A 23,529-nucleotide genomic window follows, 5' to 3' on the forward strand; every position below is an offset into this window, starting at 1 on the left:
TGTCCTTTCCAGTCAATGAGCATCTACTTTGATTCCACATTCCATGTTCATTAAAAAAAAAATCTCTTCCCTCTAAATGTGAGTCTATCTGTACTTACCTCAAAGATCATTTTTCAAGATTACTGGGACAGCTATCACCATAGTCTGATATATCATACATAGGGTTTCTTCGCCTTCACTTTGTTCTCATTTTGTAGAACTGAAATTGAGATAATTTTCAGCTTTTTTTTGGCCATCTTCATGCCAAATCATGGTAGCTATGTGGCTAAGCATAGCTATTATGAAACATCTGTGACAAGTTTCTAAACCTCAAAGTTTTCTTTCTGCTCCTTTGCTTTTGTTTGGGACTCAGTCTCCCCATATAGTTACTAGGTGTTACGCTCAAGAAGCACAAACTCTTTTTTAAAATATTGAACTAGTAATTGGGGAAATATTGGAAAAATAGAATATTAAATTAAAAAAAATGCTTCTGAAGGCATGTTCTTGGCCAAACACATTTGTGTTTGTGTGTATGTGATGCACTTGCATTAATATTAGTTAGAGATAGCTAGGTGGCTCAGTGGATAGAGCACCAGCTGTGGAGTCAGGAGGACCTGAGTTCCAATGTGGCCTCAGACACTTGACACTTACTAGCTGTATGACCCTGGGCAAGTAATTTTACCCCAATCGCCTCCCCCAACCCCAAAATATTGGGGAAAAAAATGAGCTAATTAGGAATGCAGTGCCCAAAGTCATAGAATGCAGGCTATAGCCACATATATATTTATAAAATAACAATTAGATCAGCAGCAGTTTTGAATTATTTGTATTATTACTTTCATCCATTATACATATCTTGATGGCTGACTGTAACATTTTCTTCAAATTTGGCTTCTTTGGGACACTTCTGAAGGCCTTCTCCCCTCATTCCTGCCTGCCTTGTTCCTTCCTGGCTTAAGTGCCTCAAATACACTGACTTGACTTAAAGTTATTTTTTCATCTGGATTGCAAATATTTTCATCCGTCTAGATATCTTCAAAAGAGAGAGCTAAGACTCTTAGTCCTTTTTGTTCTTGCTTTTATTTTACTTTAAATAACTTCTTAGAATTCTTTCTGGGCATTCAGAATTTCTAATCTATTTATCCCTCTATAGATTCATTCATTTATCTGTTCATTCATTCACTTATTCATTATTTGTCTGACTTGCAACTTTAGCATCATACTCGATTCTTCACTTGAACTCACCCCACAAATCTAATCTATTGACAAATATTGTCATTTCTACCTTCACAATATCTCTCCATTCACAGAGCCAGTTCCCTAGTCTAGAACTTGATCACCTCTCACCTAGATAAAGAAGCCTTTTTTTTTTTTTGGTCATTCCTACCATAAGCCCTTCGTTCTTTTTTTTTTTTAAGAGTGTTTCTGTTTTGTTTTGGTCTTTTTTTTTTTTTGGTGAGTCAGTTGGTTAAGTGACTTGCTAGTAAGTGTTATGTGTCTGAGGCCGGATTTGAACTCAGGTCCTCCTGACTCCATCTGTCCACTCTATCCATTGCGCCACTTCGCTACCCCAAGCACTCCATTCTTGCACAATCTTTGCTGCTTTTTTTTTATCTCCCTCAGTGTACACACCTAAAAGTCATCTTTTGCCATCCCAATCCCCCCCAACGACAGATGCCATCTCACCTCAGAATCTGATAGAGGTAAGCCAGGACCCTGAATCTTGAAAATAGCAATGGTTCTAGCCCAGCGTCCTCAGCCATCGTCCTAGGAGGTACCTATGCTCAGGCACAAATACGGAAAACCCCAGGGGAGTTCTTGCCATCAAAGACACTTGGCACTGTCCAATGGTTTAACATCAGAAAATGATATTTTTTCAATGGAAATGACATTAAAGAAGAGGCATTAACATTTGTTTTGCCAATGTACGCCTAAGGACCGTGGGACCTTTCCATCTGACTGTGCAGCTGTATTGTCTCCATCTCTATTGTCTCCTCATGAGAATGTGAGCTGTTGGGAGAGCATTTTGTATGGGGCTTTGCACATACCAAGAACTTAATAAATGCTTCATTCATCTGTTCAGTTTGCTGACATTTTCAGGTACTGCTTCAGGTACTCCAGGAACCCATCCCACCCTTTGGTCAGCAAAGCACAAATTTGAATCAATTTTTGTTTCAACTGAGATAAGTCCTGTAGCAGCACCAAACCGAAGATCATTCTTTGATCCAAAAAGTGTGTACAATTATGGGAAAAAATTGGCTGGCTTATGAGTTTTCCTTCCTTATTTTTGGAGACAATTCCAGATCTATCTTCTTAACTCCTGAATCATCTCCTTTTAGAATATAACCTCCTGCCATCTTCTCCTTTTAGAATATAACCTCCTGCTATACCATTCTTAATCTTAATCGTCCATTTTACAACTAGGCTTGTTGACACCAAGGACTTAATAGGATAATTTTAGGTACTGAAGTAGTATTGTAAGAGTCATGAAGTTTTCTTCACTATGGACTCAAAATAATTTCAGTATTAATATTTCAGCTAAACAGAAATTATCTGTACATTACACAAATACAAAGTTCATCCTGTTCCTTACCCTGACCTTACCCTGGAAGAGATTTCACCAAATCATTCTTGTCCTGTAACATCAGAATGCTTGAATTTCATGATTTCTACGGCAGCTAGTAATTCAGAAGTCCTAGCCTGAGGACAAGACTCATTGCTGTCTATCAATAGCATGGCTGTCATGGGTAGCTGCTGTACCAATCAGCATGGTAGCCCTCAAAATATAATTGTGAGAACAAACCATAAAAAAGGCACGTTTGACTAATTTGAACATTGCTATAGTTCTTGAAATGTCTATAGGAAACTCATCTGCTGCGCTACTTCTACAAGATCTGTTAATATTCTTGGTAGAGTTCGGTCATCACATTTGTAAATCTTGGCATTAGCATACCAACTTGATACCAAACCTTTCTTTCCAACTCATTTTTTGGATTGCATAATACAAACTCCAGTTTTACCTCTGTTGACTTTCCGCGTTCCATTTGCATATATATTGTTGTTGGCTCATTTGCTGATAACTTTATGTGAAATCTAGTCAACTGGGTATCATCTGAGGTGATCAGATCTTATGCCTCAGAACCACTCCACCTACAGTCATTTTTATTTCCCACCCTCATACAATTCAGGCTTCACTATTGGTTTCATCATGGCTTTCATTTCCCTTTCTTCTCTCTCAATTGTTCCCCTTTTCAACCTCTTCTCAGTTTTACATTTTTAAAGCTATTACCTATGCTTTGAACACTTGCACTTTACATATGTTCTGTTTCTTTTCCCCCATTAGGCTTCCTCTCCTTTTCATCCTTTCACATTTGCCTTATTCATAGCAGGTGTTCATTAAACATCCATCTTTTGAATGAGTGAGCAAATGAATGCCTCTTTCATCTTGGTAGCTTAATTTCATCTATTTATTTATTTTTTGTTACGCAGCTTAGTAAGGTCCTGTATTTCCAGGGCTTGGAAGAGTAAACACCCCAGCATTTAAAAATGATTTCCCATAAAAATGAATTCTGTGGATACTTACTATTGTTGGTGTTATGATAGGGTGGGTCAAAAGAAATCCACCATGTTTTACTGTATTAAAATCTGTGCTGTATTGCTAGAGGACTTTGCTAACAACAGCCTTAGGTGTTGAAGGCGCCATCATCTTTCTGCTCGTCCAGGTTGACCACCTTTGAATCACCTTCAGCTCTTTGATCCTCATCTCCATTCTCTAGTCGGTTGCCTCATCTTGTCAATATCTCATATTCATCCCCATCTTTACACTTACATGGCTATGACCCTGGTTCAGGACCTCCTCCCTTCTCACCAGCACTGTTGCTGTGGTGCCCTGACTTGTCTCCCAGTATCTAGTCTCTCACTTCCCTCCAATTTATCCTCCTCCCAAATAGCTTCTTTTTTCAAGCACCCATATGACCTTCTTAGTCTCATATTCAAGAAACCCCAGACGAGACACCATCTTGTCTCTGAGATAAAATACAAACTCTCCTCGGTCCTCAGTTTACATTTCCAGGTTTCTTGAACATTACTCTCCTCCCTGTGATCTACTCTCTCTCTGCCTCTGCCTCATAAAATTACTGGCATCCTTCAAAACACAGTAGTGCATGGGGCAGCTAGCTGGTGCAGTGGACAGAGCATTGGCTCTAGAGGGAGGTAGACCTGAGTTCAAATTCGCCCTCAGACACTTGACACTTACTAGCTGTGTGACAGTGGGCAAGTCACTTAACCCCATTGCCTAGCAAAACAAACCAAAAAAACCCAACATAATAGTGCTTACCTGTATAGGAAGCCTATTCACCTAAGAGCTAGTCCCCATTTTCCTAAATTTATTTTTTACCTACTTTGTATGTATTTTTATTTTTTATTAAATGCTCAATTCTTTCCCAAATAAAAAGCTCCTTGAGGAGAGACTGTTTTGCTTCTAGTTTTGTGTTTGTTTTTGTTTTTGTATCCCCAGTGCCTCAGAGGCGGTGTGGTACAGTAGATAGGGAACAGCCTTAAGAGTTAGGAAGACCTGGTTCCACGGTCTGCCCCTGACATAATAGCTGTGTGTGCCCCAGGCAGGTATATAAGAAGTTTAGAAGGTGCCAATATTATATACCAAGTGGTACTTTTTAACTTAACAAATGTGTATTAAGGGGCTACTGTTTACAAAGTGCAGATGATAGAGGGTCAACCTTCAAGTCAGAAAGACTTGTGTTCAAATCAAGGCACTGACGCAATGCTAGCTGTGTGACTGACCACAGGCAGCTCATTCAGCTTCTCTTCTCCCATTTTTATAAGAATTTAAGTTACCCAGGAGTTGTAGATGTGTGAAGGGTGTTTCCCCACCAGGAGTTCTCCATGCTAATGGAATCAGAGGTCTGGACAACAAAAACAAAACAGTAAAACATCTTCAGGGCACTGTGCCTATTTTCTGAAAAATACCCAAACCAAAACTGAATGGTTCCTGCCTTCAGGAAGCTTTTATTCAACTGAGAGAAATCCAAACTACACAAAGATAAGTACATAGAAGGTAGTGGAGGGGAGAGAGAGAGAGGGGAGAGGAGAGAGTGAGAGAATGAATGAATGAATGAATGAATGAATGAATGAATGAATGAATGAATGAAAACTAGGGGGCCAAGTTATAGCAAAATTATGTTATGAGTATAGTCATTTTATTTTTGTTTATCATTGGGTGGGTGCTATATCATAGATTGAAGCCTCTGCTTGGGTCAGGGACATTATTTTATACACTGTAATGTTAACGAGGATTGGGTAAAAAGTAAAAAGGAGCATAGAAGAGTGTTAGTTTTAAGAGGATGCTTTAAAACAGGGAATTAGATCTTTGTGTTCTCTCCCCTGCTGCTGAATTTGGGTGTAATGTTAAACTGTAACCCAGTTGATACAACAATAATTTCTACCTTTCTTGTTAAGAGACTAGGTTTAATTAGTTCTCAACCCTCTTCTTCTCCTTGGTGACATTAGTGATAAATCCACATGAGCCGTGGCTGTTCTGTTTTTAAACAGTAATCTGACTACACATCTTGTCAGCTGTATGGCTTGTATTTTCTGTTGTTGCCGTGTGAGCTGATAGAAATTAGACAGTTTGCTTAATTTAGACTCATCTGAGACAGGAGTTGGGTATAAGGTGTTGACACAACTTGAAAAGGCTGTCACACTGGGATAATTTAAATAGCCTAGTAAGGAAAGTCCTGTTCAGTATCATCAGTTGGAGTTTTTAAAGCCCCCACATCCATGAGCATTTTGTCAGTCGACAAATCTCCTAGATTTGTGAATTCTTTTAGGTTTCACAGCCACCAAAACCATCCCTAGACAACTGCAGCCACCTGTGGCCTAAAGCTGGTTTTTTTCCCCCCTCTGTTTTTCCCTTTTCTAATTAATTTTCTATAGCACCAAGAGTGCATTTTCCCTCAAACATGGTTTTTCTGTCATTCTTCTGATCAAATACCTGTAGGGACTCCCTTAGCTTGTTTTTCAGGATGGACCTATCAGACTGTATCACTGTCCTCTGACTTTTACCTTATCAACCTAATTTATCGCTATCCCCCCCCATAGATTACATCAGACAAGCAGTTGTGCTTGGCTGACATATAATTTATGACATATAATAATGTAATATAGCATGTATATATATATGTATATATATAATATATATATATATCTCCATCCTTGAAGTGTACTTCCTCCCTAACTGATGTATTTTTTGGGGGGGGGAGTTGAGGCAATTGGGGTTAAGTGACCCGCCCAGGGCCACACAGGTAGTGAGTGTTATGTGTCTGAGGCTGGATTTGAACTCAGGTCCTCCTGACTTCAGAGCAGGTGCTGTATCCACTGCACCACCTAGCTGCCCCCCTAATTGATTCTTTAATCTATTTTCCATAATAGCTGTTCCAGACCTTCTCTTCTTTCCTTAAATATACCATAGTAGACCTCATCCTCCCACTCTCTTCTCTCTGGACTCCTTACCTCATACCTTACTGAAAAAAAAATTCAATGGCATTTGGTAAAACCTTCCCCTTTTTTCCCTTCCTCACATTCTCTTCTCTTCATCTCATAACCCCCTTGATATTGTCCTTCACAGTTTCCTCCTTTTTTCCAGACTCTGATGATGAAAAGACCTTTCTCCTTGCCATGGCCACCCTCCACGTGTACCCCTAATTCCCTATCCTCCCCCTACTACTTTTTTCTAGCAAATAACCCCCACTATCACCTCCTCTCTAATCACCAATTCCTACCTATTTCGTGGCTCCTTCCTTGCTATTTAGAAATACATCCCAGTTTCCCCATCCTTAAAAAATCCTGACTCTGTTCCTCAGCCCCCAATTGCTATCATCCTATATTCTTCGTCTATTTTTTGTCAAACTCCTAGATAAAATTATCTTTACCTGATGCTCCCAAGAAGCAGGTAGGTAGGTATTAAAATGGATGAAATGCTGGGCTTGGAATTAGGAAGACCTGAGTTCAAATGTGGCCTCAGATAGTTTACTAGCTGTGTGACCCTGGGCAAGTCACTGTATCTCTCTATCTGCCTCAGTTTCCTCAGTTTTCCATCTCTGTAAAATAGAGCTTAAAAGCATGTATCTCCCAGGGTTATTGTAAACATAAAATGAGATGATATTTGTAAGATTTTGTATAAATCCTAGCTGTCATCGTTATTTCTCTTCCTCTCCCTCATTCTCCTCTGAACTCTGCAGTTTGACTTCTGACTTCATCACTCAACTGAAACTGTTCTCTCCAGAGACAGAAATTATTTTCATAAATGGCAAAATCTAATGGCTCAGTGCAATATTGACTAGAAATGTCAAAATTATCTCTGTATTTGGTAAATGTTCTCTTATTTTCTTATTAAAAAAAAAGTAATCCTTTATAACCTCCTCTTTTCCCATAACACTTCTCTTCCTCTGCCCTCCCAAAAAAACCCCACCACTTCTAATGGTAGAGGAAGTGGCTTTTAGGGAATGATAATTTCCACCTACCTTACCTGTATATAAATTAAGCAGTAGATTAACTTTAAAAGATTTTTTCCCCCCTGGCCTGCCTTCTTTCATTTCCTTTTGATGTTTCTGGTTTGATCCTATTCTCAATTAAAGATGTAAATAATAACTCAGTGGAGCCCCGAGGGTGGAAGGATAAACGATGTAAAAGCTGTTGAGCCTCTTGCTTCCCTCTTTTGGCAAGGGTGGCATTTTCAACTCACCAAAACTATAGAGGAAGGAAATTAGAGTCTTGATGAAGCCAGCTTTCCCCACCTCCATACTTTCTGTTTCAAAAAATCTTTTCAAAAATCATTAAAATGTAAACTTTTCAGCAAATGGATGTAGCATGAAAAAGCATGAGAAACGATTCCTTTCCTCATGTAGAGGGAGGAGCTTGGTAAGATGGGTCCAGAATCCTTTCAGTGTCTCCTTAATGAGGTAGGAAATTTTAGTTAATTGTTAATAAGGTTGTCCTGATCTTAATGATGTCTCAGTCAACTCAACCTTGATTTTTCTAAAAAAAAAAAATAGTTTTATTGATATCTTTTGTTTTAACATGGTCTGAATTTCACAGTGTATTCAGTCTTTTTTTTTTAAATAAGAAATAAGAGGGGAAAAAACCAGTTCAACAAAACTAATCTAAAACTAAATCTAATTTAAAACTAAACTAAAAATATCTGACCTTATATAGTGTCCACACTCATAGATGGGGTCTCCATCTCTACAAAGAAATACTGGAGAAGTACTTTTTCATACATTTCCTTGGGTCCAGATTGGCTTTTTATAATTTTGGAGCATTCCCTTTTAATTTTTTATTTAATTTTAAAATTTAAATTTAATATTTTAACATTTATATTGTAATGGCCATCTTGTATATTGTTTTAATTTTTGAGATGAAGGTAGCCCTTACTAACTATAATAAGGATAGGATAGGATGATAGAGAGAAGAGAGGGTACAGTAAGGAACAAGAAACCAATATGGAACAAAAGGAATATAAAGAATGAGAGAAATACAGGACATTATCATCAGGTCTGATTTGGCAGTAGAGGGGTCACTTGGTATATACAATTCCAAGGGATGGTTAGAGGACAAGGGGAAGCAATATTTCTACCATAAAGGCTGCCCCATGTTACCAGAAGGGTATCATGGTGCCTAGCAGAGCCATTTTAGGGCCAACCAGATTCTCTTCTGCAAAAGCATGGCAGCTTTGAGAATTGGAAGATGGTACAAAGTACTACTTTTTTTTTTTAAGGCAATTGGGGTTAAGTGACTTGCCCAGGGTCACACAGCTTGACACATGTCAAGTGTTTGGTCTGAGGCCACATTTGAACTCAGATCCTCCTGACTTCAGGGCCAGTACTATATCCCTGGTGCCCCCTAGCTGCCTCAAAGTACTACTTCTTGAACACCAATCTAGTTTCTATAATTCTGCCTTTGGTGGTTGGGACCCTCCTAACCCTAAAATATCACATAGGGTGATAACCAAATGTTGGGAAATGTTACAACCTGTGTTTCATAGTTGGATATCTGGAGTTTATAAATTATCTAATAGCAAAAATGTGAGTATGTGTTGCTGGCATTTGGGGATAGATCACTTCGCAAAATTCTGGTAAGTTACCACTTTGCCCATCTCAGTTTTGAGACAATGAGAGAAACCTTAGAGGTAACATAATCCAACCTGTTGACTTTATAGAGGAATGGCTAAGGTTCCCAGTTAAGGATCAGTTTAAGTCAGCAAACATTTATTAAATGCTTACTGTGTGTCAGGCCCTAGGAATATGTATGCAATCAAAAATAAAGACAATTCTTGCTCTCAAGGAGCTTACCTAAGAATAGAGAAAGGCAGCAAATAAAAGGGAACAGAAAAGGTGGAGGGGGGCAGTACAAACATGAGGTACTTGGGACAGAAGCTGGGAGAGGAGTGAATGAATGATCTTTAGGGCTGCCTTCAAAATGGAGGGTAGATTGTAGGAGGAATTCATCAGATAAGAGGATGATGGGGTCACTGCATGGAAAGAGGAGGAAAGCCAGGAGAGGAGAGGCTCAAGTTGTGAAGAACTCTATGAGGAGGGGTTAGGGGGTTAGTAGGAGAAGCAGGGTTAACAGCCAGCGTCTCGTGATTGCTACCGTCTTGAGAGCTTAGGGCTTGTTTTTAGCCATGAGGATCTTGGAGTCTGGAAATGGAATGAGGGTTGGGGGTTGGGATGAGGTCTGAGATCAGTGGTAGAGTTTCCTGTAATTTTTTTTTTAGAAGCATAAAGGCTTGTTGCTTTTAAAAGTTAGTGTAGTAAAGGGGAAAAAGCCTGTTATCACCTTCTGGGCTGGCCAGTATCCCACTTTTAAAACCCCAGGGCTATTTTTGTCTCCATGACCTTGGAAGCAGGTGTGGTCTTCACATGTAGGCCATGAGGGGATTGTATTCAGGTCTTGGCTGTGCATGTCTGTGTTGGAGCCAGAATGAGATGAGACCCCTGGATATGTGCGTGAGGCAGCTTGGTCCCTTTGGCTGTTTGGGTCAGGGGCTGGGGGGTTGAGGGAGGGCCCAAGTGTTCTCCTCTGGAGCATTGGTGTTATTTGCTGGTTACTTTGTTATTCATTCCTTTTGGATTCTCTGTGACCCCATTTGAGGTTTTCTTGGCAAAGATACTGGAGTGGTTTGCCATTTCCTTCTCCAGCTCATTTTACATTTAAAGAACTGAGGCAGACAGGGTGAAGTGACTTGCCCAGGGTCACACAGCTAGTAAGTGGTGAAGAAGGTTGGATTTGATGAATCTTTCTAATTCCAATTCCAGGGCTTTATCTACTGTGCCACCTAAGTGGACACATTTACTCGTGTGATGTGTTCCTGAAAAGTTCTAACTTGAAGTTTTAAAAAATTAAAATTTTATTTTAAATGTACTAGTAAATTTGTTCTGAAGAAATACTGCAATTTAACGTTGGATTTTTTTTTTAAGGATTCCTTTGCAATTGGAATAGTTACACCTTCATTTATCTGTTTCTAAGCTTACATTAAAGCACCCAGGTGTGCCTTTATATAGTAGGGCACACCCTATGGTGCCTTTATACAGTAGGCTACACTTTTTATATAGGACACACATAATGAACATTGTACTGTTTGTAACAAATATTACTTATGTTTGTAAATATAATCACACTTTATATGCACTAGGACAGGTTATATTTAAAGAGGTACTGGTGTGAACCTTTGTGTGATAGCTAGAATTGATAATAGTACTTTTAAGATTTTCAAAACGCTTTCCTTAGATGATCTTATTTAACCCTCATTGCTACCTTGTGAAGTAGGTGGTGGTGTTATCCCCATTCTTTGGATAAGGAAACTGAGACTGAGAAATTAAGTCTCTTGACCATCCAGTTAAGAGTCTGAGGCAGGATTTGAACTTAGCTCCAGGCTTCCTCACCACCTCTGAACCTTTTAGTAAAGCCAGAATGTTCTTCAATATAGCTTCATCATAACTCTAGATTTTTCAGGCAACCTGAAGTATAGGGGCAGCTAGGTGGTACGGTGGATAGAGCACCAGCCCTGGAGTCAAGAAGACCTGAGTTCAAATCTGGCCTCAGACACATAACACTTACTAGCTGTGTGACCCTGGGCGAGTCACTTAACCCCACTGCCTAGCCAAAAAAAATAAAATAAAATAAAAAATAATAAAGTGAAGTATGCATTTTCTAGATTTTCTGTTAGCATTGTTAGAGCATTTCTATTAGTCCTTAAAACAGAAAATGAAGTTAATTCTCCTAGTTTTTGTTAAGTAGTAACCATGGTGGTTTGCTGTGGTCCGTTCTAGGCCCCCTTGCCTGTCTTCCCACACTCATCTGCTTCAGGTGGAAAGTTTTCTGCTGTTTTCACTACCTTAACCCTGGCCCCTAGGAGTTGTGATAACCACCCACATTCCTCACCTGCTCACTAAGGGGTTTTTGTTTTGTTTTAAATGTGGTACTGGTAGGGGAGGGCAATGGAAAAAGATACCGAGCCAGGAGTAAGAGCGTTACCAGTCGTAGACAGTGTTAATGGTGAGAATTTTAAACCTCCTTTTATTTCCGTTCCTGGGCCTTGCTGCTGCCCTTACAGGGGCAATGAAATTGTACCCCTTCCATGTAATTCTGAAGACCCAAAGAGAAGCCATGCAGACAAGGAAGACATGGGGGAGCTGTCCGGTTGTCTAAAGACTGATGTGGAGGGAGAGCGTGGCATAGCGGGTAGAGAGATGGCTTCAGGTCGGGAAGGCCTGGGTTATTGTTCCCACCTCTGGCCCATGCTGGCTTTGTTATCGTTAAGTGATAAGTCACTTAGCTCCTCAGATCCCCCAGAAAACTCTGTAAGACCACAGATGGTTAATCAGTCTTAGCAGAGGGACTTTTCTTCATCGAGGGACACCGGGGAAATCGAAAGTCCAGTTCAGAAAAAAAGACTGATGTGGGAACCCTGGGTGGTTTTTAAAAGACTTGTCCAAAATTAGGAGGGCAGCTCAGTGGATAGAGTGCAGGACCTAGAGTCAGAAAGGCCTGCGTTAAAAATCAGCTTTGGATACTTATTAGCTGTCTGACCCTGGGCAAGTCACTTAACCTTGTTTGCCTCAGTTCTTCATCTGTAAAATGAGCTGGAGAAGGAAATGGCAAACCACTCCAGTATCTTTGCCAAGAAAAACCCCAAATAGGGTCAGGAAGAGTTGGACACAACTAAAAACGACTTTTCAACAAAAATTTGGAAGAATGGTCAGATGATGGAGGGTGAATGCAAAAGTGTGGCATGATTCTGTAAAATTTATCAGGAGTGCTAAAGCTCAGAATTGAAAGCTAAGGGTGGTGGTGGTGGGGAGAGCATTCTTTTAAGTTATGATAAGGAAAGAGGAGTTTTAGAGTGGGATAAGACCCCTGTACTTCCAAGGTAGTTTGAGCCAAAAATAGCTAATGCAATTTTAGTCAGCATTAAGAGGAATAGCATCTAGGACCTGGAAAGCTATGTCCCCATTGTACTCTGCCCTGGTCAGACCATGACTCGAGTTTTGCTTTCCATTTTTTTGGGTGACCCCCGTTTTAAGAAGGCCATTGCCAAACAAGATGGATATCCAGAAGATGGCAGCCAGGAGGCAGGGGCGTTAAGGTCACGTTAGATGTTGAAGGAACTGAGAATGTTTAGCCTGGAGGAGAAAAAAAGAGACTTAGAATTGTTTTGCTTGGTTCTAGAGTGGAGAATTAAGGAACCATGAGTTATGGGGCAGCTAGGTGGCACAGTAGATAGAGCTCTGGCCCTGGAGTCAGGAGAACCTGAGTTCAAATCCAGCCTCAGACACTTGAAACTTACTAGCTGTGTGACCCTGGGCAAGTCACTTAAACCTGATTGCCTCATCAAAAATAAAGAAAGAAACCGTGAGTTAAAAAAGTGTCACAAAGACTATAGTCATGAAGAAGGTATGGTAGGCCTGGAATGGTGATGCTGTCCTTAAAACTTTTTTAGTCTCAAAGTATTTTAATTTTAAATTATTAACAAAAAATATTATTTTACTTTTTAAAAATGGGGGGGGCATGGTGCCTCCCACTACCATGAATGAAATCTTCATGAGCATGCTAGATAATTACTTACTTAGAGGAGTTTTAGTGAAGATTCCTATTCAGGTTGGGTTAGAATAGATGGCCTGTTTAGGCTCCCTCCTTTTTAAAAATACGTTTTTATTTATTTTGTTAAATATTTCCTAATTACACGTAGAAGAAACTTTTAATGTTCATTTTTAAAAATTTTGATTTCCAAATTATCCTTTTAAGGAGATTCTATGATTTTTCTAGGTTGGGTCACAACAGGAAGAGGGAATTTTCCGTTCATGGCTCTTATGCCATAACATCTTAATGATATCTGTGAAGTCAAATTTGCTTCCATCTTCTAGGACCCCTAGCCCATGTGCATATTAGCCATATTTTGAGCATTTACATATATTAATTTGCTTGGGCCAGGTGCTGGAGTAGGTCCTGGAATCCAGTTATTTTTCTAGTGCTCCTAATGAGAAAATTCAGTCATTTGACATAACACCAGTGCTTCTGTGATGAACACTTATCTTCCTCATCATTTATTGGAAATTCAGACGAAATTAGAGTAGGGAAAAGCGTAGACATGGAGTGTGTGGAACACAGTGGTGAAAAACAACAGGCATTGTAGGCATTTTCTAGCTTTCCATCTGAGTATTACCTTTTACAAATTAAACAAGGTTCTTTTAACAACAACAGTGACACCCATTAATAGATCATTGCCCTAATTCTGAAATGCTTATATAGAAATAGGAGGGGAAGTATGAGAATCAGTTTTGTATAGTCAATTAGCAGGACCGCTAGGTGGCGCCATGCACCAGGCCTGGAGTCAGGAAGACCTGAGTTCAAATGTGACCTCAGATACTAGTGTGACCCTGGGCAAGTCACTTAACCACTATTTGCCCCAGTTTCCTCATCCGTAAAATGAGTTGGAGAAGGGAAAGGAAAAAAAAAAGTAATGGGGGCCCTAAGGTTGTCTTCTAGATACCATATGACCACTGTATTTACGTTGAAGAGTACCTTTTGGAAGAATAGTCAAATGCTTACTCTCTACTCAATGTGGAAGCCCCAGTTCCTAGAACTTAATCTCTTGCAGTATCTATAGGGACAAGATGCCAGTTAGGTGTTGGGGCTTTGTTGCTAGTACAAAATAACTGAATAAATTTAACCTCCTTTTTTGTTTTTTGTTTTTTGGGGTTTTTTTGTTTTTAAAGTGGATGGTATCCAGTGTCAGTGATATGGGTGCCAATATTGTGACAAAATTTGGTGAAATTGGGAAGGAGAATTTATCATCTGAGAATATATGATATAGACATTTTAATATAATTAAGTTATAAATGTCTTGCTACAAGACTGGGAAGCTTAGAAAGAAGAAAGTTTTGTTTTTCTTTGGATGAAGCAGCAATGTATGGAATAATGGCTTTGGAGTCAGAGGACTTGACCCCTGACCCTTGCTCCCTGTGTGTTTTTAGGCAAGTCACTTGACTCAGCTTCCTTAGGTGTAAATTGAGAGTGGGACTCTGTGTTTGGGGTGGTTTTTTTTTTTGTTTGTTTTTGGCTAGGCAATGGGGTTAAGTGACTTGCCCAGGGTCACACAGCTAGTAAGTATTATGTGTCTGAGACCGGATTTGAACTCAGGTCCTCCTGAATCCAGGACCGGTCCTCTATCCACTGCTCCACCTACCTGCCCCTGGGATTGTGTGTTTAAGGTTTCTTGCAGCTCTAGCACTGTGGTGCTGTGATCCTTTGATAATTACATTTATATTTGATAGCAATAAAAAGTTCCTTGGACCTTTTGCTGCTTTTCAGGGGGAAAATGCAAAAAATGAACTCTTTGTATAAATGATGTTCTCCCTTCTTCGCACTTTTAAACTACACAGTATGCATGGGCTCCACACAAATACACACATTCTCTCTCTTTCTCTCTCTCTCTCTCTCTCTCTCTCTCTCTCTCTCTGTTTCTCTTCAGGTGCTAAGATGAGAAAACTGGTTTTTCTTCTTACTATAATGACAATGATAATAGCATTATCCCCAAGTGGAGATGTTTTCAAAATACGTTTTACCTCATTCTGAGTCACCGCACACTAATATTTGTTTTTGTTGTTTTTTTAGTAACTTGACCTAGGACAGTTGCTTAATGTGTATTGTTAGAAATTTAGAATTTTGACTTGGCTTTTGTTTTTTTCTGAAATAATAAAATTTACTTTAAAAATATAGGCAATATTAAGTTTTTTCTTGAGATTTAAGTAATGTACTCACATTCTTATAGTAAAGGCTGATTTTTTTCCCCTGTAGTGTTTTATGGAGTAATATCTTATACAGATGCAGAACATTCCCTTCACTATGCAAATAAATCAGTCTCTTTTTTTTATTTTTTTAAACACACAGATTGGAGCAGGTAGGTGGAACAGTGGATAGAGCACAGGCCCTGAAGTCAGGAGGACCTGAGTTCAAATGTGAGCTCAGACCAAACACTTGACACTTAGTAGCTGTGTGACCCTGGGCAATTGGTTTAACCCTAATTACCCAAAAAGGAAAACAAAAAACCAAAAAAAAGAAAAAAAACCACAGATCACCTATGAATACATATGTACTTCACTTGATGGAATAGATTCATTACTACAAGTTTACTATAAAGTGAATTTCAGTAAAAAATCAAATCATGTTATCTCATGAACTTTATAAATAAAATTACAGTGATTTTCTGTGTAACAGGGGAAGGGTATAAGTGACCCCAGATAGAAAAGTCACACTTTATAGGACAGTACACATTTTACAATTTCACATTTAAAGGAGAAAATGATAGTTTTCTCATAAATCTGATAATATATGATTTCATGAATTTGGGAACTCGCATAGTATACAGAGAGTATGGGCCTCAGATTCAGGAAGACCTGAGTTCAAATCCTGCCTTTGAAACTTATTACCCATGTGACTCTAGGCAAGTAAGTCACTTAGCCTCTGCTTGCTTCAGTTTTCTTGTATGTAAAATGGGGGTAATATAATAGCACCTACCTCCCAGGGTTGGGGTGAGAATCAAATGAGACAGTATTCGTAAATTACATAGCACAGTGGCACATTGTAGATGCTTCATAAATCCCACTCTCCCTCCTTCCTTCCTTGTTCTTCCCCCACTTCACCCCATGGAGATCCCCCAGTTGTATCTAAGTTAGAGAGTTGCCTGAGGCCCTAAGATGTGATATGATTTTCTGTTGGTCACAGCTAGTATCAGAAGTGGGACGTGAACCCAGGTCTTCCAGACTCCAAATTCAATCCTCTATCCCAGTGGTTCTCAAAGTGTGATCTGAGACCTTTTCAGGGGCTCTACAAGGTCAAAACTATTTTCATAATAATGCAAAGATGTTTTCTAATACGGTAAAGGTTGAGAGATATAACCCATAGAAATGAAAGCTCTTTGCGGGGGCTAAGTAATTTTTAAGAGTGTAGAGGGGTCCTGAGAGCCACTGATCTATACCATTGTGCGATGCCGCCTCTTAAATCTTACAGTATTAATAATTCTGTCATATAAGCATCTGTGATTTCGTCTGGATGGGAACTCTCCACTCATGTACATTTCAGTACCTTTGTGTCTTCACAAATGCTGCAGCTGAAAAAAAAAATAAAAAAGATTTCACATAGGTGTCCACACTTTGGTCGTGAGCTAATTCTTAGGGTTATCTTAATCAGTTCGTGGCAGCTAGGTGGCACAGTGGATAGAGTGCCAAGCCTGGAGTGAGGAAGACCTGAATTCAAATCTGGCCTCAGATACTTACTAGCTGTGTGACCCTGGGCAAGTCACTTAACCCTGTTTGCCTCAGTTTCTTCATCTGTAACATGAGCTAGAGAAGGAAATAGCAAATCGCTCTGGTGTCTTTGCCAAAGAAAACCCCAAATGGGGTTGTGAAGAGTTGAACGTGACTGAAACAACTACAACAATCAGGTCTTAATATTGAGCTGATTACAAAATACATTTACTGAGGGGCAGCTAGGTGACACAGTAGATAGAGCACTGGCCCTGGAGTCAGGAGGACCTGAGTTCAAATGTGGCCTCAGACACATAACACTTACCAGCTGTGTGATTTCTGGGCAAGTCACTTAACCCCAATTGCCTCACCAAAATAAGCAAATAAATAAATAAAATTATTTTTAAAATGGCTTGGAATATGGCTCTTTATGTTTGTTTTATTACCAAATCAATGCCTAAACATAAAATTTTAAAAATTGTTGAGTTATTACTAATAATCAATTCTTAGGAGTCAATCACTAAGCATTTACTAAGTGCCTGCTATGTGCCGGGCATTGTGCTAAGTGCTGAATAGGAATTGTGTTTACAGTTTCTTTTTTCCTTCTCTATTATCTGTTCTCCCCTCCCCCCTCGCTCTCCTTGGCCCCCCCCCCCGCCCTATCTGTTTCAATGGTTCCGGTCTGTGAATTTAGGCAAAACCAGGTGAATTTGACAGTTTTACAATTCATCTTTTATAGATTGACTTTCTTCTTCTGCCTTGTATTTCCTCAGTCTGCTAACTCGAAGGAGGACATTGACCTATCCTAATTCTCAGCATCAGTCATTTTAGACTGTGGGAAAAGCACCAATTTCTTTTTGTTCTCAAATTCTTCCTTTCTTTGCCATCTAGATGCTAGTGGACTAATTATCACCATCAGCCACAGCAGCAGAAGCAGCATTTATTTAGTGCCTTAAGGTTTGTAAAACGCTTTACAAATATCATATCCTTACAATAACCTTGGGAGGTAATGGTTAGTTATTATTCCCATTTAAAGATGGGGAAACTGAGGCAAAGAGAGGTTAAGTGACTTGCTCTGGGTGACACAGCTAGTAAGTATCTGAGACGAAATTTGAACTTGGGTCTTCCAGACTTTAAATCCAGTGCTCAATCCATTTCGCCATCTAGTTGTGTGGGATTTATTCAGTCTGGTTTCCTTCCCAGTTAAGTTGCCTAGGGAATAACATATCCGTTTAGAAAGAGCCTTGGTTTGGGAGTGAGAAGATGCTAGCCTCAGTTATTGCACCCAAGGCCCAGTACAGCATTATAACCACTGTTGGAACTTAATACATTTTGATTGACTGGATAGGAAGCAACTGTTTTGCCCACCATTTGACCATCTTTCCCTTACTGCTCCACTGAGATTCTAAAAACACGAGATAAAACAGGTTTAATATCTGAGAAGTCTAGAAACATGTCAGTGATGAATTGTTCTTTAAGCTCTGTCTGAGAAAAGCTCAGCTGTTACAGTAGTAGAGGGTTTAACTTCCTTTGTGTAGGTGCATTCAGATGTCTTGGAGACTATAGACATGCCAGTTTTCACGCCTGTGTTCAGTTTGAACATCTTAAAAGGATTTTCTCCTTTTGAGATGAGTCTGGATCTGTGATTTCCTCGGTGTGGGAAACACTAGGTGTGGAAATGCCATCTACCAGGGCAGATCAGCCTTACTCATTTGTTAGTTTATTGTGTTAGAGGAGCTGACAGATTACATGACTTCTCCTTGGTCACAGAGCTAACATATTTAACATTAATGTTTCACATTGGCACAACAGTGCTGGATTTGGATTCAGAAAGACCTGAATTTGAATCTTAGCTTCTGACACTGGATAAGTGTAGAACCCTGGGGGAAATCAGGTGACCTTTCTCAGCCTCAGTATCCTTATCTGTAAAATGGGGATGATAATAACATCCAACTCCCAGAGTTATTGTGAGAATGGAATGGATGATATATGTAAAATGCTTTGCCAACCTGCAGTGCTGTGTAAATGTAACATGCTATCATTATGTGTCAGAATGAGACCTTTGTCTCCAATGACCCTCCTCCTGCTTTACTCATATTTTCTTACAAGATTCTATTTTAGAAATGTTAGGTCTCCCTTTTCCTGTGGGTGAAGTATAATAGTTCTTTGTCTCTTGTATTGGGGCTGATCCATTGTGGCAAAAATGAGCTTACACTTATATAATACTTGGAAATTTATAAAGCCTCCATACACATAAATAGAACCAAAATTTAGAAAAAGACCAGGGAGGGTTGTGAAGCAACCTTCTAGACACCTGACTTGGCAGCTGGAGTGGGGTGATCGCTGGAATTAGAACTCAGGAAGACCTGAGTTTGAATGCTGCTTCAAAAAGGACTAGCTGTGTGCTCCTGTGCAAGTCACTTAGTTTATCTTAAGCTCAGTTCCTGCATCTGTAAAATGGGGATAATATTAGACCTACTTCACAGGATTGGTTTGAGGATAAAATAATAATATACATGAAGTTATTTGCAAACTTTTTTTTGGTTATTATTCCATTTAATTTTCTCAACAACCACATGAGATAGAGAGGGTAGGCATCATCCAAATTTTAAAGTGAGGAAATAAGGACCCTTTCATTGAATCAAAGTCATTCTTCAGTCCTGTCCAACTCTTTGTAACACCACTTGGAGTTTTCTTGGCAAAAGATATTAGAGTGGTTTACCATTCCTTCTCCAGCTCATTTTATAGATGAGGAAACTGAGGCAAACAGGGTTAAGTGACTCCAGAGTAGATAGATACACTGTGCCACCTAGCTGCTCAGCCCTCCTAATAGCTAAATGGCAAACGTAATTTAAAATCCTGAATTCTCATCTTTGCTTAGCTGCCTGTCTCTATGTGCTTCTCTGTCTCTTTTTGCCTGTCTTTTTCTGTCTTTGTCTCTCTGTTTCTGTCTTTCCCTGTCTCTGTCTGTTTGTCTGTGTCTCTATTTCCTATTCCTGCTCTAGAGGGTTCTCTGCTCTGGAATTGAATAGTGATTCTTTGGGAAATTGCCAAATAGTAAGCAAATGTGATGGAGGTAGTAATTTCCCTTTGTAGAGTAAGTTAGTAGCCCTTCTCATGAGGTCGTACATTCATGGATACCTTTGTTGGCCCACATTGCCATTTTACATCTTGAATTAGGCATGAATCTCAATACCGCCTGAGCTTTCTCTGGGGGTAAGCCCATTGCTTTCTTTTTGTTGAAATAAAACAAGTGCCAAATGTAAATATGTAAATATTATTAATTTCCCAGACCGAGTAATTTAATGTTCCTTCTGTCTTTGTCTTTTTCTGTCTCCCATGTTTTTGCTCTTCATCCAGGCTCTCAATCCATCGTAAAGCTCTTGGCGAGAGGGTGCCAAGGTAAAAGATGAGGTAATGCAGGAGCAGCCCTAAAGCATCTTTTGTTGGAATTGTGAAATGGTTACTCCAGTCATTTCTTTATGAATCTAATGTGAGGGGCCGCTTTGTGGAATGAGCCTTTTGTAACAGCGAACCCACAGGAAAGAGAAAGAGACATTCACTTGGAGGACTCTTGCAGCAAATGGGTTTAAATTTCATTTTGCCAGTCGCTACCAGGCTGACCTCATACATTTTGGGTACAATGGAGTGGCTAAGCCTTTGAGTATACAACCATTACATCATCGTTGCCAATTTTAAAAAAGGAGGTAATAAAAGAGGACTTATTGTTGACATGGCTGATGAGATGACTGGGACTCAAATTCTTACTGAGAGGTTGGTGGCTCTGCTTGAAAGTGGAACAGAGAAAGTACTCCTAATTGATAGCCGGCCCTTTGTGGAATACAATACATCCCACATTTTGGAAGCCATTAATATCAACTGCTCCAAGCTTATGAAGCGAAGGCTGCAACAGGACAAAGTGTTCATTACAGAGCTGATCCAGCACTCTGCAAAACATAAGGTAACTTCTCTCATTCTTTCTTGTAAATGGATACATTGAATGAGGAATAATTTGAACTAAAACATTTCTCCATCCAGCTGCAGGAAGCAGATTTGTGAAAGCTGAAAATCCTTTTTAACTTTGGTACATCAAGTATTTATCATTTGTAACATGCTATTGTTAGAGTCAAGAATATTTCTCAATTAACACAAGTTTGTATTTGTTCCCCACCAATATGCCCTTTCAGGAACTTTTATTCATTTAATTTAAACATCATTCACTATATTTTACAAATGAACCCAGAGGTTCATAGGCAAATAAACTTGGATCTGGAAGAGGCCCATAGGAGTCATCTAATCCACCCCCATTCCGCAATTTACAAAATAAGGAAACTGAGACCCAGAAAACTTACAAATGCTAAGTGGCAGGGCTTGGATTCAGACCCAGAGGGCTTTTTTCTCTCCTATGTTGCCTCCCATTTTTCAAAGTACTGTGGGGAAGAAAGTGAAATAGTATACATTTTAGAAGGACAAATAATACTGATTTTATAGAGAGAAACGTAAAACTGCCCCATTCAAGTCTTATGGTTAAAAGTTCATTCTTTTTTTCCTCATAAACATTTTTCGTTAAATCAAGTTTAAAAGTTTTCTTGAAATATTTTACAAAATAATTTCCTGCCAAAAACTGGTTTCTTATATTGTAGGAGATATATATATTTTTAAAATATGGTTTAGTAGTTCAGGGTCCTTGGTGTGTCAGTTTTCTGTATGTTTTATTTCCTGACTTTGGTTTCTCTCTGTGTAGTTTTACAAGGAGATTTATAATTGTCCAGGTGAGATGAATTCAGATGGAAATGGCATCGTTATTTTTCCCTCCAAATCGTTCTTTATATATGGAATGAATATTTGTGAAATTCTCTACCTGGTTATTTAGCCCCATCACCTTTTTATTCTAACTACAAACAGAAAACGTGGGACATCAAATACCATGAAAGAGATTAAAGTGAATACGGACTACAGATGCAAACAGTAATAATAATAATGATGATGATGATGATGATAATAACTAACACAGGGGTGGGGAACCTGCAGCCTCGAGGCCACACGTGGTCTTCTAGGTTCCCCATCCTGGGCTGACATTTACATAGTGCCTGCTATGTGCCATGCACTGTGCTAAGCGCTTTACAATTATTTCATTTCATCTTCATAACTATGGGAGGTAGGTGCTGTTAGTATACCCCTTTTACAGATGAGGAAACTGAAGCAAAGAGAGGGTAAGTGACTTGCCCAAGGTTACACACTACTGAGTGTCTGAGGCCAGATTTGAACTCAGGTCTTCCTAACTCCAGAGCGCTATCCCTTGCACCACCTATTTGCCTATACAGCTGCATTAGGATACTAATTGCCAGTAAATGAGGTGATCTCTCACTTTGTTCTTCCAAATATCCCACTTATTTGCATTTCAGGTTGACATTGATTGCAATCCAAAGGTGGTAGTATATGATCAGAGCTCTCAAGATGTCGCCTCTCTAGCTTCTGACTCTTTTCTGACTGTGCTCCTGGGTAAACTGGAGAAGAGCTTCACCTCTGTGCACTTACTTGCAGGTAAGAATTGAGTAGATGCCAGAAGACACCAAGTCTTCCATGAGGGAAGTACACACCTACAGTAGTTCTTCCGCAAGCTGTGGAAAAGCTAATTTTAGTCATAGATGTTCTGTTAAAATAAAAAAAAAGTTATTTAATTGTAATGACTAAGTTTGGACCTGGAAAAAAATTGAGAGAATGTACCTTTCTCCCTTTTTTGCAGAGGTCGGGACTATATATGGGTATGATCGTGTCAGGCACAGTTGATATAATAATTGTTGATTGTGAACTGCTTTTTAAAAACCTTTTGTTACAAGAGATGGTTTAGTGGGTAGGATATATATGTGATATATCCAGAAATCAATGTGATAAAAACAGAAGATATAAATAAAAAGAAGCTATTTTCAAAGTGATTTACTTATGGCTTTGAGGTACACTTTAAACCAATATGATTGCTTTATGTATACTGAATATTGTCATTCTCCCAAATGGGTTGTTTTTTTACTCATCAGCTGTGTATTGGAACACATAATTACTGCATTGATCAAATTGAAGGTGCAATATTAACTGCTCCGTGCAATGTTCCTGTACTCATGAATTTACTACTTCTACCATATGTCCTGGGACTGCCCCCCAGCTGCTCCATATTATAATAATATGGTTTTCCACTGATGGTTTTCCACCCATGAGTCTGTACAGGACCAAAAACAGACTAAGAATCAGAAAATATTTTATATGTTTGTAGTTGAGAATAGATCCAAGGTCACCTTAACACTAGTTGTAGAAGGGAATGTATCCTGAAAGAGTGTGTGTCTGTATATCTGTGTGTGTTGTATGTCTGTGTATCTGTTTCCCCTATATAATGTTGGGGACTGATTTTCACTTTATTATATGGGTGTGGGGGGGTGTGTTTCCCCTATATAATTTTAGGAACTGATTTTCTCACTTTATTTTATAGGCTGATTCTTATTAAGCTTGGCCATTTACTATGGTGTGACCTAGGATAAGTCACTTAAGTTCTCTGAGACCCAGTTTTCTTATCTATAATGGACTGGACTGGGTTTAGGCTAGATAAACTTTCAGGTCCTTTCCCACTCTCAATCTATGAGCCTATGAACCACTAGATACTCTCCATATTTCATAGAAGGAACTTCTTTGGGAAGGAGGACTTATTTAAGACTCTTCTTTCACCTACCTTCAAAACAGA

General features: G+C 39.2%; 1 protein-coding gene across 2 annotated transcripts in view; it reads left to right on the forward strand.

The window, feature by feature from the left end:
* DUSP16 (dual specificity phosphatase 16) overlaps positions 1-23,529 on the forward strand; it is a 100,197-nt gene that overhangs the window by 32,817 nt on the left and 43,851 nt on the right. For both annotated transcript variants that reach the window (XM_021001589.2, XM_021001590.2), the window contains exons 2-3: positions 20,160-20,760; positions 22,205-22,343. In XM_021001589.2, the coding sequence (XP_020857248.1) occupies positions 20,533-20,760; positions 22,205-22,343 (367 nt within the window). In that variant the 5' untranslated portion in view covers positions 20,160-20,532. The remainder of the gene's footprint in view (positions 1-20,159; positions 20,761-22,204; positions 22,344-23,529) is intronic.

The sequence above is a fragment of the Phascolarctos cinereus genome, unplaced genomic scaffold, assembly GCF_003287225.1.
Source record: "Phascolarctos cinereus isolate Bilbo 61053 unplaced genomic scaffold, phaCin_HiC Scaffold_1;HRSCAF=81, whole genome shotgun sequence".
Lineage (NCBI taxonomy): Eukaryota > Metazoa > Chordata > Mammalia > Diprotodontia > Phascolarctidae > Phascolarctos > Phascolarctos cinereus.